The 20,974-nt window shown below is 36.7% G+C and overlaps 1 protein-coding gene across 3 annotated transcripts in view; it reads right to left on the bottom strand.

Moving 5' to 3' along the window:
• B3GALNT1 (beta-1,3-N-acetylgalactosaminyltransferase 1 (Globoside blood group)) overlaps nt 1–20,974 on the bottom strand; it is a 646,348-nt gene that overhangs the window by 611,008 nt on the left and 14,366 nt on the right. For all 3 annotated transcript variants that reach the window (XM_082394182.1, XM_082394180.1, XM_082394181.1), the window contains 3 exons: nt 10,182–10,246; nt 7,518–7,610; nt 354–4,780 (listed from right to left, as the gene is read on the bottom strand). In XM_082394182.1, the coding sequence (XP_082250308.1) occupies nt 3,751–4,746 (996 nt within the window). In that variant the 5' untranslated portion in view covers nt 4,747–4,780; nt 7,518–7,610; nt 10,182–10,246 and the 3' untranslated portion in view covers nt 354–3,750. The remainder of the gene's footprint in view (nt 1–353; nt 4,781–7,517; nt 7,611–10,181; nt 10,247–20,974) is intronic.

Raw genomic sequence — 20,974 nt, 5'->3', positions numbered from 1 at the left:
CAGGGAGAAAGGGGGAAGAAGGGGGAGAAGGGGGAAGAGTGTTATTTAAAACCTTCACTGCAGCTGCTGCAGCCTTTTAAGAGAATGATGTTAACTCACCACGAGGGGCCTTGATTTTTTATCTGGGAAATGTCTCAAAGGGGGTTAAGGGGGAAACGTAAGTAGTGCTAACCTCCACCCTCCCTCCCATGTTTTACTCTAAGGGGTGAGAGTAAAACATAAAAAGGGCTAAGTTGGCAGACATTTTAGACATTATTCATTGAAACCTAAAGGAAGGGTAAGGCTTGCAAATGCGAAGAAAGGGTCACATGTGAGGAGAGACTAAGCGCAAGTTTTGTGCTTCCATCACTTACCTTAAATACAGAGCAACGGTATCCATCCTTGTTGGGCCCTCCTTTGACTTTACAAGACCCATGAGTCGGCTCTTCCCTTGGGCACAAATTCTGCCAAGGGACTGCCCACTCAAACTGCCTCTTGGCTTTCGGGGCCCATTTCCCACGCTTGCTTCCATCTCCTACCAACACATCCATCAACACGTCACCTGTTTTGACTCCTTAAAGGTTTGGTCCTATATTAACTACACGTGGGATAATCAAGCAGCTGATGGAGACTGTGAGAGGGTTCTAATAGCTCACACAAAATCCAGAGGAGCTGGCTTAATATAAAGATTAATTCCCAGTGGATTAAAAGAACCCCAAAGACGTCAGATGGGCCTGCCACATTTCTCATACTCACCCTTCCCCTCTCCCTCCATCCTGCAATAATTGCCTACCAGACGCCAAGAGAAAAGAGCTTTATCCCCAACCTCACACTTCAGAAATACTGTTATAAATAGCTCAGCTCTGGCCGCTCTTCATCTGGCGAGTCGATGGGAACATGATAATGCCAAGACCATTTAGCATAGAGCTAGGGAAAGATTAAGGAGGGTGAAAGGGCAGCCCTCTCAGGGAAGGGCTCAAAGCACCAGCTCCAAGTGAGCCAGAAAACCTCTGATGCACTGGGGCCAGACTCAGAATCCAGGTCCCTGAGCCCCTTTTCCCTTTCATGCACTAGGTGTGGCAGATTACTGTACCCAACTATTCCTTCCCCACCCTGTAAAAGAACAAAATATTCCTGGCTGCCAAAAAATGACTTTGCACTACTTCCTGTGAGACCAAATCCCTGCCCCACCCCGCCACAGACACTGGGCTTGGCATGGGCTTTGCTTTGGTCAGTGGATATAGATGCTAGTGTTTCCACCAGCTCTTTTTCCTCTCCCTCTACAAGAATGGCATGTTCCAAACGGGCGTTGCCCTTCAGCTGGGACCCTGAGGTGAGAAGATACACACAGTAGCCAAGGCGGGTAACCAGCGGCGTGCGGTGTGGATGAAAAGAACACGTGGCTGTTGTCAACCTCTGAGATCTGGGAGCTGTTCTTGCAGCATAATCTGGCAAAGGCTAACATGCTGGGGTCACAGACTCGATGCTTACAGGCAAGCAAAGTAAACGAGTGAGGCAGAGAGCATGGAAGGCCATGGGGATGTGGCAGGGCTGTGGATGGCAGAAAAGAAGCAGCCTAAGGTTAGGCTCTGTATTAAACTCTGTTACCAGTTAAAATAAAAGGTGCTATTGATGTGGTTAAACATCAGAGGCCAAGATTTTAATAACACAGCTGACTAATACTACTTGAAAGCAAACATGAAGTTAAAAACAAAAAATATAACGACCCAACCTCAATGTTTTCCATAATCATTTAACTCTTTAGAGATCTCTTAAGCACCAATCTGTAGTTGAAAAGGAACAATCTTCTAAAACTGGCAATTATTACTCACAATTTACTGCTTTTTTTGGTCTCATCTTAAAGTGAGGGGAAGTTATCTTTTATTTAAAAGTTCTCCCTTTGTAAATTCTTTGACTTAGCTTCCCAAACACCAATATTAAGTTACGCAAATTTGATCAAATCTAATCCTACCACAAAAATACCCACCATCTGTGTCTTAAAGTGACTCCCGGAGGGTGGGTGGTGGTGGTGGGATGAATTGGGGGACTGGGACTGACATGTATACACTAATATGTATAAAATAGATAACTAATAAGAACCTGCTGTATAAAAATAAATAAAATTCAAAAACAAAAAAAAGAAAGTAACTCCCTTATGGATGGGAATTAGCAAGGGCATAGATTGATTCCACAGAGTATTTCATTTAATTGATTTTATTGTAACTGGATCAGGTCTGAGAGGAGGGAAATGGAAATAGCCTTGTTATAAAGAATCAAACATTATAATGGTTCCAATTGAAATTAAGGTTTTCTTATAGGAGAATTATAAATATATGAGTATTTCAAGAGCTGACTATATATTTTCAAGTTCATATTTTCTGCCAACAGATTTGATCTTTCGCCATCATGTAATCCAGAAAAAAGGAATCACTTGTCCCATATCAGGCATAATGGGAAATTGCACAATCCCAAGAATACGGGGTGGGGCGGGGGCAAGGAGTGCTCCTCTTGGACCAACTAGCAGGTCAAAGCTGACCTACATCACCACTCCTATGAAAAAACGTGCTTCTCCATGACATGGAAATCAGACTTGATTTTAGACCACATAATAGGGCTTTCCTCTTGATGTGAAACTAATAACAATAGCAGCAGTGGTTTTTTTTTTTTTTTTTCCTTTTTATTCTCAAACTGATTGTTAATGAGAAAAAAACACGGAGCCGTTAACAATGCAACTTGAATCTTTAGTCTTCTCTTTCCAGCTCAAGCACTGAAATATGACACTCCTTTCATAACATTCTGGCCATCACGTTCTCTCTTTTCTTTTTGGCTTCAGAGTCCTTTCCAAAAGGAAACATGCTGCCTGGCATTCTACATTACTCCTAATTTCCCGGTGGAACAATGAGACAGATGAAGTGACATCTGAAAACACCAGGGATTATATTTTTAAAAACAAGACAGTAATTCAGATCTTCTTGCTTTAATTCTTCTCTATATTACCACGAAGAAATATTTATCAAAGTTCAAGAGATTACTGATATGCAATAATGACCAATATCTACACATTAATGGAGCTAGTCATAATAAACTCATCAGTGAAGTAACTGGAAAAGAAGTTTAAATACAGAGTGATTTTTCACTATTCTGTTTATACAATACTGAAACAACCATAACATTCAAACACCCATAAAAGTGCAAAACTTTAAGTAATATTAAATAATAATTGATAACTGAAATACTGCAACATCCTGAAGTACCTTCCGAATGACCAAAAAGAGATGAAATTTTGTTCAGTATAACTTCAGTTGTTTTACACAGAACTATATATTTAAAAAAACTGTAATCCATGTAAGATATACACAAAACCCTGAACTGACTAGATTGTTCAATGAATAATACTCCACACTGCTTTGTTGTTATGGACAAATGAGTTTATAATTCAATGAAACCCACTTAAGAAGTTTTAATCTACAGAATGACGTTCAAATTGTTTGGTCCTATGAGTTTTATGAACAAAAACCTCCCATTCCTTTGTAAGATGTTTAATTCCTCTGAATATCATCTTTAAAAGGCCTGACTTGATTGTTGTCAAAATAAACCACAGGTCAAGTACAACCCTCCAGTCTCCAGCCTATAGCCTCTTCATGAGTTTCAGTTCCGTGTAAGCCACACAGTGACCTTCCCATGAGTTTTCCATTGGAGATTTCATAGTCTAACTTTAACGTTTTCCACAAAGTATCCCTCCCTTCTCTAGGCTTTGGGTAGAATGTCAAATTAATAATGGCATGTGGTGTTCCTTAGCATAACCTGCCAAAATGTGATAATTTCCTTGGAAGAAAAGCCATGGGCTGCAATCACGCGTCTGAGCTGACAGACATCCAAATGGATCCTATATAAAAAGAAAAGGTTGGTGTCTTCCGGAATATGAATGTCCACTTTTAATAAATTCAAACAGATCCCAACATAAACATCTTCGAACTTGATGGGTTTTACGTGACTCATCAGTTCATAGATTCTTGGCACCAAATCTCTGGACATTATATAACCCAACCCACTGCAGTAGGGAGGAAACACCTTGAAGGGATACTCCTGGTATGAAATATGGGTTTTTTGGTAAAATCCTCTATAAGAATAATTATCAATTAGAGGATAACCTGTGAAAAACTTCTCTGAGTGGTTTAAATTTAAAAGATACTTCACTAAATTGCCAGTATTGATGAAAACGTCAGTGTCTGTCTTCATGATGTACCTGGCGTTGGGGCAAAACTCAGTTACCCACCTAAATGCCATAATTGTTTTCAAGGTCAGGTTATTGTACGTGTCTAAAAAATCTTGTCGTATTATGTCGCCATAAAGGAGGTGTTCATCCTCTAAGGATAATGCTAACACTTTGTCTTCCCTTTCAGCCTGTTGGCCTAATAAGAAAAATGTAAGAACCTCATATCCCCACCAAGACTTCTTTTCACCCCAAGTAACTCTAATGGCCTGTCTGGCTTTCACATCTGAGGGGTGTGAGGTCACCAGGATGACCAGAAATGGGTTTTGGTGAGAGCAGTTCGAATGCTCTTGAAGTGTGAAGCGGAAGTCTTGTCTGTAAATGGGCTCATACTCATAGAAGTACATCAAGTTCACGCGTTCTACCACATTGTAGTGGGGAAGACTGAGGTACCACATCACCAGGAAGCTCAGGACCGACAGCAGCAGGAGGCTCCATTTCAGGGATCTCAGTGACATCCTACCCGGAAGGGTGGTCAGGAGTGCCGGGGCCATTCACAGCAACTCAGGAGCACGTGAGCCTCGGGTTCTGGAAGAGTTATCAAAGACCTGCTTAGTATGCCACCACCCAAAACACATTTTCAAATGATACCTGATCATCTACTTAAGGAAAAAGAGTTGGGAGAACAAAAGCTCCAAAGCAAAACCAAAAATCCTGACCTGAATCTACTTAACTTCATTTAACTAGAAGCAAACGGATACCAACAACCAAAAGTATATTTCAGCTTTTTACATCAAGACCAATGTTAAAAACATACCCTTAATTATTTGAGGAAAATTAATACTTCTTGTTTGACATAACTGTTGAAATATTTCTTTACTTCTTTTTCATAATGGTAAAGAAGAGAAGCAGTTTGCTTTAGTTTTTACTGTAGATTTATTTTGTAATCCCCCCATTACTCATCTTTTTCTGTCCCTCTGGATATCCAGAATAAAATCATTAATGCAAAGAGATATTATCAGCAACAAAATCATTAATGCAAAGAGATACTATCAGCAACATGTCCAAATAAACCAAGGGTCTTTCTCAGCTGTGTGATCTGATGTGAATTCTAGCAAATCAGGAGTAAGAAAAAAACCCTATAGCTACAATTATTCATGGTGACCTGCTTGATATGGGATGAGATAAAGGTGGAGATGCTTCCCCCGAAAGGTGAGGCCTCTAAACACAAGAACGATAACCATCTCCGGAGTTTTCAAATGCACAAGACTATGAAACAGCTTTTACCTGCCCAAAATACCACCCCAGCCCCCTTTCTACCTCACTAGCTGAACTCAATGCTCAGTTTGGACAGCAAGTGCTTAAATTAAAGGCCTGCCCATAGTATGAGTTTTTGTGTGTTTCCCATTCTAATCCCACTCCAATCTAATCTAATCTAACTTCCCTGTTCAGAAATCCTGCACCAGATCAGAATCATGGGATGGAACCTCCTAGAACACTTGCTTTTACATGGAACTTCTAGCTGAGACAAGAAAACTGAGCTAGGAGACACAGCGCATTCACAGTCGCAGCCTCAGCTCTGCTTTGGATCCCAAGGATAAGGTTGGTTTACAATTCGGGATCCCACAGGGCTTTCCTGGTGCCATGATCATGGGCCTCAGTCCAAAGACATTCATGTACTAAGTGTTTACTAGAACTTCAACATCCACAGACTGCACCAGGCACTAAAGAGGCCAAAGGAAGAAGGAAATGGGAGGAGTACAAATCCCAAGGCAACAAGTAAACATGTCACAGCAATGTGGTACAGACTGTTTACGTCAAATGCTAAGGAACTTCAGAATGAGGGACAGATCAACAACATGAGGGGCAGGCTGAGGAAGCTTCTGACCGTGCCCTTTCACCCACAATCAACTGGGGGAGAGATCCGGGGAACCCAGAATTTGCTATGGAGGGCGCACATTAATGTCATTATATGGAAAGGCTGGTCTACCAAGGGTTCTACCTTGGGGCAATCTCAGGTCTTTGGACACACAGTTCTTCTGCCTCTTAATACATATAAAAATGACAGGATCTCAAGACTCTTTGTCCTTTCCCTCTGGCCATATCTTACCTGCCCTGATTACTTCTTGCTACAATATCCTTTCCTACCTCTAATGTTTTTTATATTTTAAGTCACACAGTACAATGTTTCCGCAAACTCTCTAGTTCGGTTTCATGTATATGTGTCTTGCCTTTCCACTTATACTCTATGACCTTGTCGGAAAGAACATTTTTCTTTTGACAAGAGTCAAAGTACAAGACAGAGACCTACAGCAAGAGTGCAATGAACAATGACCTGTCTGATATGCTATTTCTATTTGTATAAACATAAAATGTAGGTCTAACCATCCCACCCCCATCCTCCTTTCTCCCCCTTGCTAGCCTTACACAGCTAGCTCCCAGAAAAACCTGAAACAGAATAGACCTAGAACGAGAATTATGGAAGGAATTAATATCTTCTTACACTTTCTCCTCACCTGGCTACTAGACACAGCACAACCCTACAGAGCTCCATCTAATCTCAGCCATCGATGACCTGTGCATTTATTACAACTGTTATCAAATGGCAGTTTTACGTCTCATTCTAACAAATCGGCACATTATAACAAATTTCGGACAAATGGAAGGAAAGCATCCTGAGTAAGGGGCTTCATGTATAACTGCACACAGGCAATGGAGGCCTGGCTACTCTTCAATAATGGGAAGAACTCAAAAACAGCAAATCTTATTATAAAAGTTATCCTATATGCATTCTACAAGCCACAGTTCATAAATGTGAAATTGTGTCTGCAGTTATGATGTCTACTGCTTACGGGCCTACGAAGAAAATAAAGTAGCAGCAAAAAGAAGAGGAACTATCTATTCCAAAAGTGGGGGAAGGTCTTTCAAGGATTGGCTGGAACAGACTTCAGGTTACCCACAACACAGGTGGCTCCAAAGGCAGAGACCAGAGACCACACCTAGCTCTATCCTTTGCCAACCAGGGAGAGGTATGGGTATGTTATTTACCTCTGGAAGCCTCAGTTTCCTCATCTCTACAGAATGAAGATGTTAATACAGTGTGAATTAGTGACAGCGTGTGTAAAGCACAGATGGCCTGTGTCAGGTACGCAACAAACAGAGGCTGTCAGCATGAGCCGTGTTCCACCCTTTGCAGCTATTCCATCCTGTTTATGTTCACTAAATTGATTTTTATTGTCAAAAGGGATTATCCTAAAGAAATAATCTTGATGAATTCTTCTTACTTGATGAATGTTTCAAAGCGTAAACAGATTTTATTTCTTACCTTCTTGATTTATTTCTTCTAAGTGAAAGACCTTCAATTTCATCAACTGAACATTCAGTAGCAAGTAGTAGTCAAAAATAGTGCTTGAAATTTCTGTAAGATATATAAGAAATTTAACAGCATCTACTTATGGGTCAGGGAATTAGACGTCAAAGAGGGGAAGGGAACCCCCTTCCCCATTCCAATTTCTTTCTGAACATGTGCTGAAATAAAACGTTAAAAAAAGCCCACGAATCTACAGAATTCAGAGAGTTCATGGGTTCATCATGGAAGAAGAGCACTTGGTATTCAAGACGTAAAACCTCTAAGTTCTCACGGCAGATGGTGTCTTATGACATCCTACCACAGTTCCACTTGCCTGGATAAAGAACTCAGGGTCACTAAAAGGAGTGAAACATGAAACTTCTAAGAGACACTCTGCTGGTATCCTCTCTTTAATTCTCTGTTTCACACACGTACACAGAAGGCAACCCTGACATGAGACTGTCAACTACCACTTCCCAATCTACTCCCTCCCCTGTGAACCTCTATCTCTACTTACAAATACCCAAGACACATTAGTAAACTGAAAACTATGCAGCACATCTCAATTCCTGCCACGCTTTAGGATGCTCATATATTGATTTTCATCAGTCAAATTTAAAAACCAGAATAGGATGTGACAAACAGGAAGGCACTGATATGTATCACTCCTTATACCAAAAACACTCCAAATGGATTAAAGATTCAAATGGGAGAAAAATAAACTGCTAGGAGCACAGACACACAAAAAATACAAATGAACATTTAACAATTTTGAAGTGGGGAAGAACTTTTAGTTATCCCAACTAAGGAAACAACCCAGAACTCATAAAGGAAATTTTGATCAAATAAAAATTTCAGAAAGTTCTTGAACAAGGTTGAATAGCAAAAAAACAACGTGATAAAAAGCACAAACAAGGTTAAAAGATTAAAAAAAAAAACAGGGAAAAAATACCTAAGATATTTATAATAATTTATAAGCCAAATAAGAGTTCATACAGCTTAATAAGAAATAGATGAATGCAAAAAGAGAATAAACAGCCAAAGGGGAAGTTCTCAAAAGAATTACAAATGATTGATAAAACAAGAAAAGATATCCAAACTCACAAGTAAGCAGAGATATTGACAAAAATCTCAAACTGGAAAATTAAGGGGGAAAAATGACAATACTTAGTTTGTGTGAGGAAAAGAGGCATTCTTGTGCACTTTCTGGAGAGATTTATTAAACATGTATCAAAAACTTGAATGTGCACACTCTTTGACCAATATCACTGCTAGCAATTTATCTTAAAGAAATAATCAGGCAACTGTGCATAATTTATAATATAAAAAATTATTTTAAAGTCTCCCAATAGGGAATTGGTTAAACAAAATTATGATACATCCATACAACAGTATACATTTATTCATTATATGCAATGATGCTTAGCTATATTCTCTTGATATATTACTTAGTGAAAGATGCAGTAGCAAAATTGCATATGTAGTATGATTCCTTTTGAAAGATGAAAAGACAAGTCTCCATAAATCCACATAGCCACACATGCAGAGCAAGATGTCTGGAAGGATGTCTGGAACCAATATGTCAATGGTTTCAATTCTGTGGACTTCCTGGAAGATTTCTTTCTTTTTTTTATCATTTGGACTTTCCACACTATTTGTGTATTGTCTTTGTAAATAGATAAAAACAAAGTAAAAAAATTGGACTTCATGCTTGCGTATCTCAAAGTTCCACTGAATGGTAGTAACCCTAAGCTAGCAGTTAGGATCCCAAGTTTCACCTTATCTCAGCTCTTCTCCCAAGGTGTGAGCATGTACAATTCATGATATTTCTAGTAGGTATTATTCTCTTTTGTCTCAGTAAATATTAACTAAATACAGTAAGTAATGATTTTTAAAATCCATTCAAAACACTGTTAATTCTAATATAACTCTAATAGGATGTATATTAGCTAATAATAATAGCATTACATACACACACAAAACCGTTTATAAAGTGTTTCAACAAATATTATTAGTTCCCCCCAATAACCCTATATTGTGGGCCAACTGGTTTTACTGTACATATTTTACAGGTGAATTTTAGAGTTCAAGTAAAATGAAGGTGAAATAAAAACACTCTGAAATGGACTAGGACTTATAAAGTGCACAAACTCTAGCTAAAAGAAGTACCAAGGGAATGTATTTTAGTATGAAGAAAAATGAACTCAGGAGGAAGGAAAGGAATTCAAGAAACAAAGGTAAGTCAAGAGATTATTGAAAGATAATGAAAACTAGTAAATATACATAGTAAAAGAGAGAGAGAGAGAGCGAAGAACAAGCACAAAAACAGTATTTTTTGGTGTGGTTAAAAAAGTGAAACCAAAATACTATATAAAAATGATGTGGTTGCTGTAAAAAAAGTTTCATTTAATAATGTATATTAACCTTTAGAGTGACGACCCTGAAAGAACAGACACTGAACATATACATTCCACACAGATTAAGAAATAAAAGAAACAAAGCAAGCTATCAACTCAACAGAGGGCAGGAGAAAAGGAAAAAAGCAGAGAAAATGCATGGCAAATGGAAAACCACAGAAGGAGGTGGCTAAAGTAAATTTAAATGCATCTGATATCAGAGTAAATATAAACGTAAACTCACCTACTGAAAAACAGACTCTCAGATTGGCTTAAAACTCTGCCATATACTACTTATAAGATACATGCCTAAAACAAAACAACACAAAAAGTTTAAAAATTAGGAAATTTTTTAAAAATCAGGAAAATGTCAATCAGAAATCTGCTGTAGTTATTTATTAACATCATGTATTTAAATGAACAGCATTTAAAAGGGACAAGGAGATTTTGTTACTAATAAAAGGAACCAACATATACATTCCACACAGATAAAGATAATTTAACAATCATGAAGCTATATAAACATAGAAACATAGTCTCAAAATACATAAAGCCAACTCTGAAAAGTATGAGTACAAATGGGAAAATCTATAATCCTAATAGATTTTTAACAAATCTCTCTAAATAACTAAATACATCAAGCAGAAAAAAATAAGGATGTGAGTGTTTCAAATAAAATTATTAATATTATTAATAGTCTTGATTTAGTACCTTTCATTCAATTAAAAAGAACAGGAATGTTCTTTTCAAGACCACACGAAACATTTACTAAAAAACTGATCGTGGACTTCCCTGGTGGTCCAGTGGTTAAGAATCCACCTGCCAATGCAGGGGAAATGGGTTTGATCCTTGGTCCAGTAAGATCCCACATGCCGTGGGGTAACTAAGCCCGTGTACCACAACTGCTGAGCCTGCATGCCACAACTACTGAGCCCACGTGCTGCAACTACTGAAGCCCACACGCCTAGAGCCCGTGCTCCTCAACAAGAGAAGCCACTGCTCGCCACAACTAGAGAAAGCCTGCGCGCAGCAATGAAGACCCAGTGCAGCCAAAATAAATAAATAAAAATAAAATGATTATACTAAAAAAAAAACTGATCATATTAGGTTACATAAGCTGTCTCCAAAATTCAAAACTTAATTTAACACAGGCCCCATTATCTGACCACAGTATTATTTCAGCTTAACTACCAAAACATATCTTGAAAAGCACATAAACAAACACACAAAAAATCCTGTCAGGAAACTCAAAACCCTTACACACCCAACTTTTGTTTAATCCATGAACTTAAAGAGAATGCCACAGTGGTAATCATAAAATACATACAACTGAATACCAGCAATGTATAACATTTCAATGAGGAAGATATTATACCAATCCCTTACTTGAAAATTACTGGGGGAGAAGACAAGTCAATTTTTTTCTCTTGTTGTTTTGTTTTAAAGAGTGATTTGTAGTTCAGGGAAGACAAATAGCTCCAAGTGAAGAGGAGAAGCTCTTCTTTATAGAAAACTGCTAATTATGAATGTAGATAGAATGACAGAATAAGAAAACTATCATGTTGCAACCTTTCATGAAATTACTGATTCAGGCAATGATTATCAATCAGTGTTTTAATCATCAAATGAAAGATTGATGGGGAATTAGACATTGTATGGTACCAAAGTAACACCACAAAGATTACTTTTTACTTGTAAGGACTGAAAAAAATATAAAATTCACAGTGAAGGAATGCTACCACTCTCATCCAATCATCAATCTCAGCATTATAAATAATGGAACAAACACATATTATGGGTCTCCAAATGAGATACAATGTGAAGTGTACATCCTAGCCAAAATGTTTAACTGGAATCTAATCACGTTTTATATGAAATACAGAGAATAGAAGAACAAGCTAAGAACTCCACAAGGAAACACTCCAACAAACCCAGGAGGTGGGGTGTTCTATGGGACAACTAGCATGGTGTCTACAGCCAGTCAATCCCGTAAAACAAGGGATGGCTTGAGATTAAAAGAGATTAAGAGACATACACAATTGCAGTGTATGATCCCAGACTGGATCCTGGAGAAACTGAAGACAATGTTGATATTAGGTGATGTGAAAAGGATTCTTTATTTTGTTAGGTGTGATGATGTTAACTGAAAATGTTCCTGGGTAAATAAATGTGCTATATCCATACAATGGAATACTATTCAGCTATAAAAAGAAACAAAGTACTGATACAGGCTATAACATTTTATTTAAGAATTCAGAACATGGGGATGGCTTCACTGGGGAATTTACCAAACATACAAAGAACTTATACCAATCGTTCTCAAACTCTTCCAAAAGACTGAAGAGGCAGGAACACTCCCCCAAAGTCATTCTATGAAGCCACTATCACCCTGATACCAAAATCAGACAAAGATACCACCAAAAAAGAAAATTACAGGCCAATATCTTTAATGAATATAGATGCAAAAATTCTCAACAAAATACTAGCAAACAGAATTCAAGAACACAAAAAAAAGATCATACAACATGATCAAGTTGGATTCATTCATCCCAGGGTCACAAGGATGGTTCAACGTATGCAAATCAATCAATGTGATACACCACATCAACGAAAGAAAAGACAAAACCACATGATCATTTCAACAGATGCAGAAAAAGCATCTGATAAAATTCAACATACATTCATGTTAAAAACTCTTATCAAAGTGAGTATAGAGGGAACATATCTCAACATAATAAAAGCTATTTTTGACAAACCCACAGCCAACATAATACTTGGTAAGAAGCTAAAAACCTTCTCACTAAAATCTGGAAGAAGACAAGGATGCCCACTCTCACCACTTCTATTCAACGTAGTATTGGAAGTCCTAGCCACGGCAATCAGAGAAGAAAAAGAAATAAAAGGTATCCAAATTGGAAAGGAAGATGTAAAAATTGTCATTATATGTAGATGACATGATACCATATATAGAAAACTCCACACAGAAACTACTAGAACTGATAAACAAACTCAGTACGTTAGCAGGATACAAAATCACCATACAGAAATCTGTTGCATTTCTTTACACTAACAATGAAATGTAGAAAGGGAAAGTTTTTTTAAAATCCCTTTTAAAATTGCATCAAAAAAGAAAAATACTTAGGAATAAACCGCACCAAGGAGGAGAAAGACGTATATATTGAGAACTATGAGACATTGATAAAGGAAACTGAAGCTGATTCAAAGAAATGAAAAGATATACCATGCTACTGGATTAGAAGAATTAATATTGTTAAAATGGCCATACTACCCAAAACAATCTACAGATTTAATGTGATCCCTATCAAATTACACATGAGATTTTTCACAGAACCAGAACAAATAATCCTAAAATTTATATGGAATCACCAAAGCAATCCTGAGAAAAAAGATCAAAGCTGGAGGCATAACTCTCCTAGACTTCAGACAATACTACAAAGCTACAGTAATCAAAACAGCATGGTACTGGCACAAAAACAGACATATGGATCAATGGAACAGAAGAGAAAGCCCCAAAATAAACCTATATACCTATAGTCAATTAATCTTTGAAAGGAGACAAGAATATACAATGGAGAAAAGACAATCTCTTCAGCAAGTGGTGTTGGGAAAGCTGGACAGCCGCATGTAAACCAATGAAGTTAGAACACTCCCTCACACCATACACAAAAAGAAACTCAAAATGGCTTAAAGACTTTATATATAAGACATGACACCATAAAACTCCTAAAAGATAACATAGGCAAAACATTCTCTGACATAAATTGTAGCAATGTTTTCTTATGTTAGTCTCCCAAGGCAATAGAAATAAAAGCAAAAATAAACAAATGGGATATAATTAAACTTACAGGCTTTTGCAAAGCAAAAGAAACTATAAACAAAACGAAAAGACAAATTACAGACTGGGAAAAATATTTGAAAACAATGTAACTGACAAGGGCTTAATTTCCAAAATATACAAAAAGCTCATACAACTCAGTTACAAAAAAACAAACAACCCAATAAAAAAATGGGCAGAAGACCTAAACAGACATTTCTCCAAAGAAAACATATAGATGGCCAACAGGCACATGAAAAGATGCTCAACTTCACTAATTATTAGAGAAATGAAAATCAAAACTACAATGAGGTATCACCTCACACTGGTCAGAATGGTCATCATCAAAAAGTCTACAAATAATAAATGCTGGAGAGGGAGTGGAGAAAAGGGAACCCTTCTACACTGTTGGTGAGAATGCAAACTGTTGCAGCCACTATGGAAAGCAGTATGGAAGTTCCTTAAAAAACTAAAACTAGAGTTACCATATGATCCAGCAAACCCGCTCCTCAGCATATATCCAGAAAAAAACTCTAATTTGAAAAGATACATGCACCCCAATGTTCACAGCAGCACTATTTACAATAGCCAAGACACGGAAGCAACCTTAAATTTCCATTGACAGATGAATGGATAAAGAAAATGTGGAATACAATAGACTGCTACTCAGCCATAGAAAAGAGTGAAATAATGCCATTTGCAGCAACATGGATGGACCTAGAAATTACCACATTAAGTGAAGTCAGACAGAGAAAGACAAATATCATATGGCATCATCTATATGTGGAATCTAAAATATGATACGAATGAACTTATTTACAAAACAGAAACAGACTCACCGACATAGAAAACAAACTTATGGTTACCAAAGGGGAAGGGGGATGTGGGATAAATTAGCAGTCTGGGATTAGCAGATACAAACTACTATATATAAAGTAAATAAACAAGTTCCTACTGTATAGCACAAGGAACTATCTTCAATATCCTGTAATAAACCATAATGAAAAAGAATATGTGTGTATGTATATATATATATATGTGTGTGTGTATATACACACACACACACACACACACACACATATATAAAACTGAATCACTTTGCTGTACACCAGAAACTAACACAACATTGTAAATTAACTACACTTCAAGAAAAAAAAAAAAAAAAGAATTCAGAAAATGGGTGAACCTAAAAAACATTATGCTAAGTAAAAGAAACCCAACACAAAAGACCATATATTATATGAAATGCCCAGGACAGACAAATCTATAGGCAGTAGGTTAGTGGTTACCTGGGGGTGGGATCAGTGACTGACTGCAAATGGACATAAAGGATCTTTTTAGGGTAATGGAAATATTTTAAAATTTGATTGTGGTAATGGTTGCAGAACCCTGTAAATTTAGTAAAAATCATTCAATTGTATAATTAAAATGAAATAATTGTATGGTATGTAAGTCATACCTCAATAAAGCTGTTAAAATTTTTTTTAATTTAAAAAATATTTTCCTATTTTTAAGAGTCATACACTGATATATTTAGGAGTAGAATGTCACAATATCTATATTTAATTTAAAATATTTCAGTAATAAAAACTAAAGAGAGTTAAGAAAACAAAAAAATTCCCTCGCTCATGTATTTCTGGTGGAGTAAAAAGTGGTAACACCTCTATGGAGGGCAGTTTGGAAATACATACTTGTACAAATTACAAATACATTTATTACTTTATCAGTAATTTTGTTCCTGAAGTTTATTTCAGATACAGGTGCATATGTCCAAAATGATGCATGTATATAAGGTTATTGGCTGCAAAACTGTTTGTAACAGTAAATAATTAAAAATAAGCCAAGGGATCACAATGAGAGATTTCTTATATACACCATGATACATCCACCCAATAGAAAACTTTACAGCAGTAAAAAAAAAAAAAAAAAAAAAGAATAAGGATGTTCTCTAAGTACTGACATGGAAAGATTTCTAGAATACATCAAGTGAAGAAGTAAGATATAGAACAATGTTTATAATATGTTAACTTTTGTGTCAGAAAGGAATACGAATTAAAACCAGTATTTGTATGTACATATGAAAAACAGTGGAAAGACACACATAGTGGACAGAGAGGAATGCAGTGGGTAAGAAAGAAAGGTGAGAGCACTGCTTTTTTTTTTTAAATTTATTTATTTATTTTTAGCTGTGTTGGGTCTTCGTTTCTGTGCGAGGGCTTTCTCTAGTTGTGGCAAGTGGGGGCCACTCTTCATCGCGGTGCGCGGGCCTCTCACTGTCGCGGTCTCTCTTGTTGCGGAGCACAGGCTCCAGACGCGCAGGCTCAGTAGTTGTGGCTCACGGGCCTAGTTGCTCCGCGGCATGTGGGATCTTCCCAGACCAGGGCTCGAACCCGTGTCCCCTGCATTGGCAGGCAGATTCTTAACCACCGCGCCACCAGGGAAGCCCAGCACTGCTTTTTATATTACTTTGTTATACTACTTGGCATCACTTTGTTATATTACATTGTTACCTATATATATTTTAAATATTATTTTGACTCATACTTGAATACATTAAAATTCAAAACAATGAAAACAAAAATTTTCCCTCATTTAAAAAAGTGCTACGTATGAAAATGCACTGGGTATTACTAAAACAATCCTTACAGAAAATTAACTTTTAAAAATAATGTACTTTTTTAGGACTTCCCTGGTGGCGCAGTGGTTAAGAATCCGCCTGCCAATGCAGGAGACACGGGTTCGATCCCTGGTCCAGGAAGATCCCACATGCTGCAGAGCAACTAAGCCCGTGCACCACAACTACTGAGCCTGCGCGCCACAACTACTGAAGCCCACATGCCTAGAGCCCATGCTCCGCAACAAGAGCAGCCACCGCAATGAGAAGCATGTACATCGCAACAAAGAGTGGCCCCCACTTGCTGCAACTAGAGAAAGCCCGTGCACAGCAACGAAGACCCAATGAAGCCAAAAATAAATAAATTTATAAAAAAAGAAAAAAGAAAACATAAAAATAATGTACCTTTTTAAAAAAGTAGAATTACTTTATATATTTTTTGTATCCATGTGATATATTTTTTTACTGGCTTATAATTTACATACAGTAAAATTCATCCTTTTTGTTGTACTGTTCTGTAAGTTTTGACGCTTATGTAACCACCAGCACAATCAAGATATGAAACAGTTCCATCACAACAAACATTCTACTGGTGTCCCTTTGTAATCAGTCCTTCCCCCAACACCCAGGCAACCACGGATGTTTTTCATCCCTATATTTTTGCCTTTACCAGAATGTCACATAAATGAAATGATATGTTATGCAGACTTTTTAGTCTGTCTTCTTTCATCAGCATTAACAGATAACATATTTTAAAAAACAGACTGAAAATAAATGATCTGAGTATAAGAAATTTAAAAAATTCCTATGTTATTACTAAGAAAACAAAAGGAATAATAAAGATAAAACAGAAAATAATGAAAAACAAAAACCAATACAGATGATTATTAAAAAAACAAACATTAGGAATAGAAAGGAAGTTCCTTAACCTGTTGAAAAAACCATAGCAAACTTAATGATGAAACTTCAGAAGTATTTCCATTAAAGTCAGGAAAAAGACAAGGATGCCCACTATCACCTCTACTATTCAGTGTTTTTCTAGTGAGCCTTACTATCCCCTAAACAAGAAGAGGAAATAAGATATAAAAATCGTCAAGGAAGGGAAAAAACTGCCCTTATTTTCATATTATATAATCATCTACATAGAAAACTCAAGGGGAAAAAGATAACATCAAAGAACTAACAGGTTTACCAAGATGCTGGATATGAGCTTACATACAAATCAGAAACATTAAAACAATAAATAAAATTAAAATCTAACATGAAAAACACAATAGCAACAAAAACTACAGTGTCAAATAAAGGTAACAAAAGATGCGCTGAACCCTGATGTAGAAAACTAAAAAACTTTTCTGAAGAGTATAAAAAAGATGTGAATAAACAACAGAGATAACATGTTCGGGGATAAGAAAACTCCAGTGTAAGATTCCACTTCCCCAAACTGATCAATAAATTCATAGGATTATGAAAGGAACTTAATGATCTAGGAATAACCAACAAAATTTTGAGAACAAAGAATGAAGTTGGGGTTCTGGTGGATTTGGTGTTATCAAATATTTTGCAGAGCTCAGTAATTAAACCAGAGGAATAGAACAACGTATTAAACAGCTGGATAACAGGACCAGAAATAGACCCACCCATCCATAGGGACTTGAAAAATGGCAGAGGTGGCTCTGCAAACTAATGGGGAAAGTATTCAATAAACTGTTTTGGAATAAATGTGGAAAAAGTAAAATTATATTCATATTTCTAAAATAAAATACCGAGTCGATAAAAGAATTAAATGTAAAAAAAGCAAAACTAATACCACGATAAGAAATACAGAATAGATTTGTGACCTTAGCATGGGGAAAGTCTTTGTAAACAAGTCACAAAAAGCATATCCCATAAAAGAGAGGCGAAACAGATTGGGTCACAACAAGATATCAAACTACTTATAAGACAAGACACCATAAACACAGTTAAAAGATGAGCCACATGGGACTTCCCTGGTGGTCCAGGGGTTAAGACTCCATGCTTCCACTGCAGGGGGCGTGGGTTCGATCCCTGCTCAGGGAACTAAGATCCTGCATGTCACGTGGTGCCACCAAAAATAATAAAATAAAATAAAATATTAAAAAAAAAATACATTAAGCCTCAGGCTCAGAGAAGATATTTACAACAAGTAAAAACAAAGGACTGGTATACAGAATCTCTTCTGGATATATATTTGTTATATAATATATATTTGTAATAATCTGCTGTCATTATTTTCTGTTTATATAAAGTTTATATAAAACTTACCAATCAAAAGGAAAATGAGTGACATAAACAAGACGTTCACAGAAGAGGAAAGAAAGAGTGGCCAACGGACATGAAAAGAGCAAGTTGATCTCAATAGTAATCACGGAAGTGCAAATTAAAGTCAGATACAAAATTTTTAAACCATCGAAAAATCTCCAAGTTTAATATTAATCAGGTACTGGAGTAAATGCTATTTGTCACACACTGTGAAGCAAAAACTGTTGCAGCCCCTCTGGTAAGCAATAGGGCTGCATCTAGCAAAACTGAAAACCAGCCACTCCTCTTGTGGGAACACACCCTAGAAAAACTCTCATACGTGTACCCATGTGGAGACATGTACAAGCATGCTCATTGGGGGACTACGAAAGTGGAAAATTTGAGGTAACCTAATTGTCTATCCATAAGATAATAGATAAATAAAACCTGGTCTGTCTTCCAGTGGAATCCTACAAGATAGTTACTAGATTTGTACATAGTATATCAATTTGAAAATAAAAAGTTGAGTAAAAAAATACAAGTTGAATGATTACACATATATAAAATACACCATTTAGATAAACAGTTTTAAACCACATACAAGAAACAGTAAGCTTTCAGAAGCAGCTATAAAACTATTTTTTAAAGGGAATGCATGAACACCTTCCACACTAAGCAGTGTGGGTGTCACTGTGAAAGAATGAAGGGGGTGTGTGGGGAAAACAGATTAGACACAAATACTATAAAATATTAGCAGTTGTTAATTCAGGGTGATAGAAAAATAGGCCTTCTCATAGTTTTCTTTGTAATTTAAATTTATCAAAACAGGAAAAAAAGCATAATAAAAATGCAGTTAGATGGCTCACCCTCAATCTTGTCTGCAACACTTAATGGCTGTGTGACCTTGGAGAAGTTAACTTCTCAAAAGTGTCTCCTTCCAGATATACATCATCAATACCAATTTAGTTACTGTGAGGTTTATGTGGAAACATGAATTAACCAGTCAGCACTAGGGCACTCTGTAGTTTCTGAAGTTAAACGACGTTCAGCCATGCAGATAAATGCACACACTATGAGGTCACAGAAGTCAAGCTGGTCTGGCCTGAGATCTGGGATTGGCTCATTCCCTGACAGTGGGAGCACAGGTCTTCTTAGGAAGGCTGAGCAGTGGTCTTTGTGAACCCTGACACTGTTCTAAATCCCATGTCCCAGGGGAGGGACAGAAAGAAAAACCTAAAACATCAATGCATAGAAAAATATAAAAAGGCCCAACAAGGACACTATTATTTTACTACTGACTTCTTAAATAATAATGTCACATAGCACCGTCAACAAATAAATTATATTTATAATTTAAAAATAATTTTCATTTTATAAAAAATAAACTTGTGATTGTATTAACTGCACATGCATTCACCAACTAGACTCTAAATAATTTACATTAAGCAAACCATCTTCTCTATCTTACAAGTGTAGCACAACGCTGGGTGCACAGCAGGCCACCAGTAATTACTGTTGATTTGGTGGCTGATCAACAACAGCTGAAGAAACATCTCAAATGATAGAAAAGCCCAGAAAACCTACAGAGACAGAACAGTTGTCAGCTTCCAGATTATTAAACATGCAAATGCTTTAACCATCAAATGAAACCACTGTCCTCAGAGAAGGAACCAACATCTCAGTTATTAAGCACAGAACTTTATGGCAGCCAAAGATGCCTGCATCTGTGTCTTATCTACAGGTGTTACAGAGCCTCAAAAGGGCTGTGGACCAAAAAACTGGACATCATTCAAACTATTATTTTTTAATGGAGGGCTTTTCAGAGTTTTTAATATGTTAATGTACGTTCTCTGAGAAGAGGATATATTACGCAATGTTTCTCAAACTTATCTGAACAAAGAACCCATTTTAAGTTTCAGAGCCTCTGGCAGGACTAGAATTCCGCACTTTGGGAAATGCTATCCTAGAACATCTTTGTATTCACTGAATCATGAAACTAATTTTGATGATTTAATAAATAAATATTTAAGTAGTAGTTTGAAGTAAAAAAGGAAACCCAAAAAACTAAACAAACTGGTTTAACTACTTTGGAAAATTTTTTAGTGTTATTCACTAAGATATAACATACATGTACCCAATGACACAGCTACTACACCCTCAGGCAGAACATTCAACAACGTATAGGTCCATAAGGACACCAAAAAATGTTCACTAAAGTTTTTAATAGCACACTATTCATGAGAGCCCCAACCTGGAAACAACCCACAGTAGAAGAAAGAAATTTAGAGAATAGCACATTATACAAAATGAAAACGAACAAACTACATAT

The sequence above is a fragment of the Balaenoptera borealis genome (assembly GCF_965194805.1).
Source record: "Balaenoptera borealis genome assembly, chromosome: 5".
Lineage (NCBI taxonomy): Eukaryota > Metazoa > Chordata > Mammalia > Artiodactyla > Balaenopteridae > Balaenoptera > Balaenoptera borealis.
Note: the sequence above shows the minus strand (reverse complement) of the source record. Positions and strands in the feature narration are given on the sequence as shown.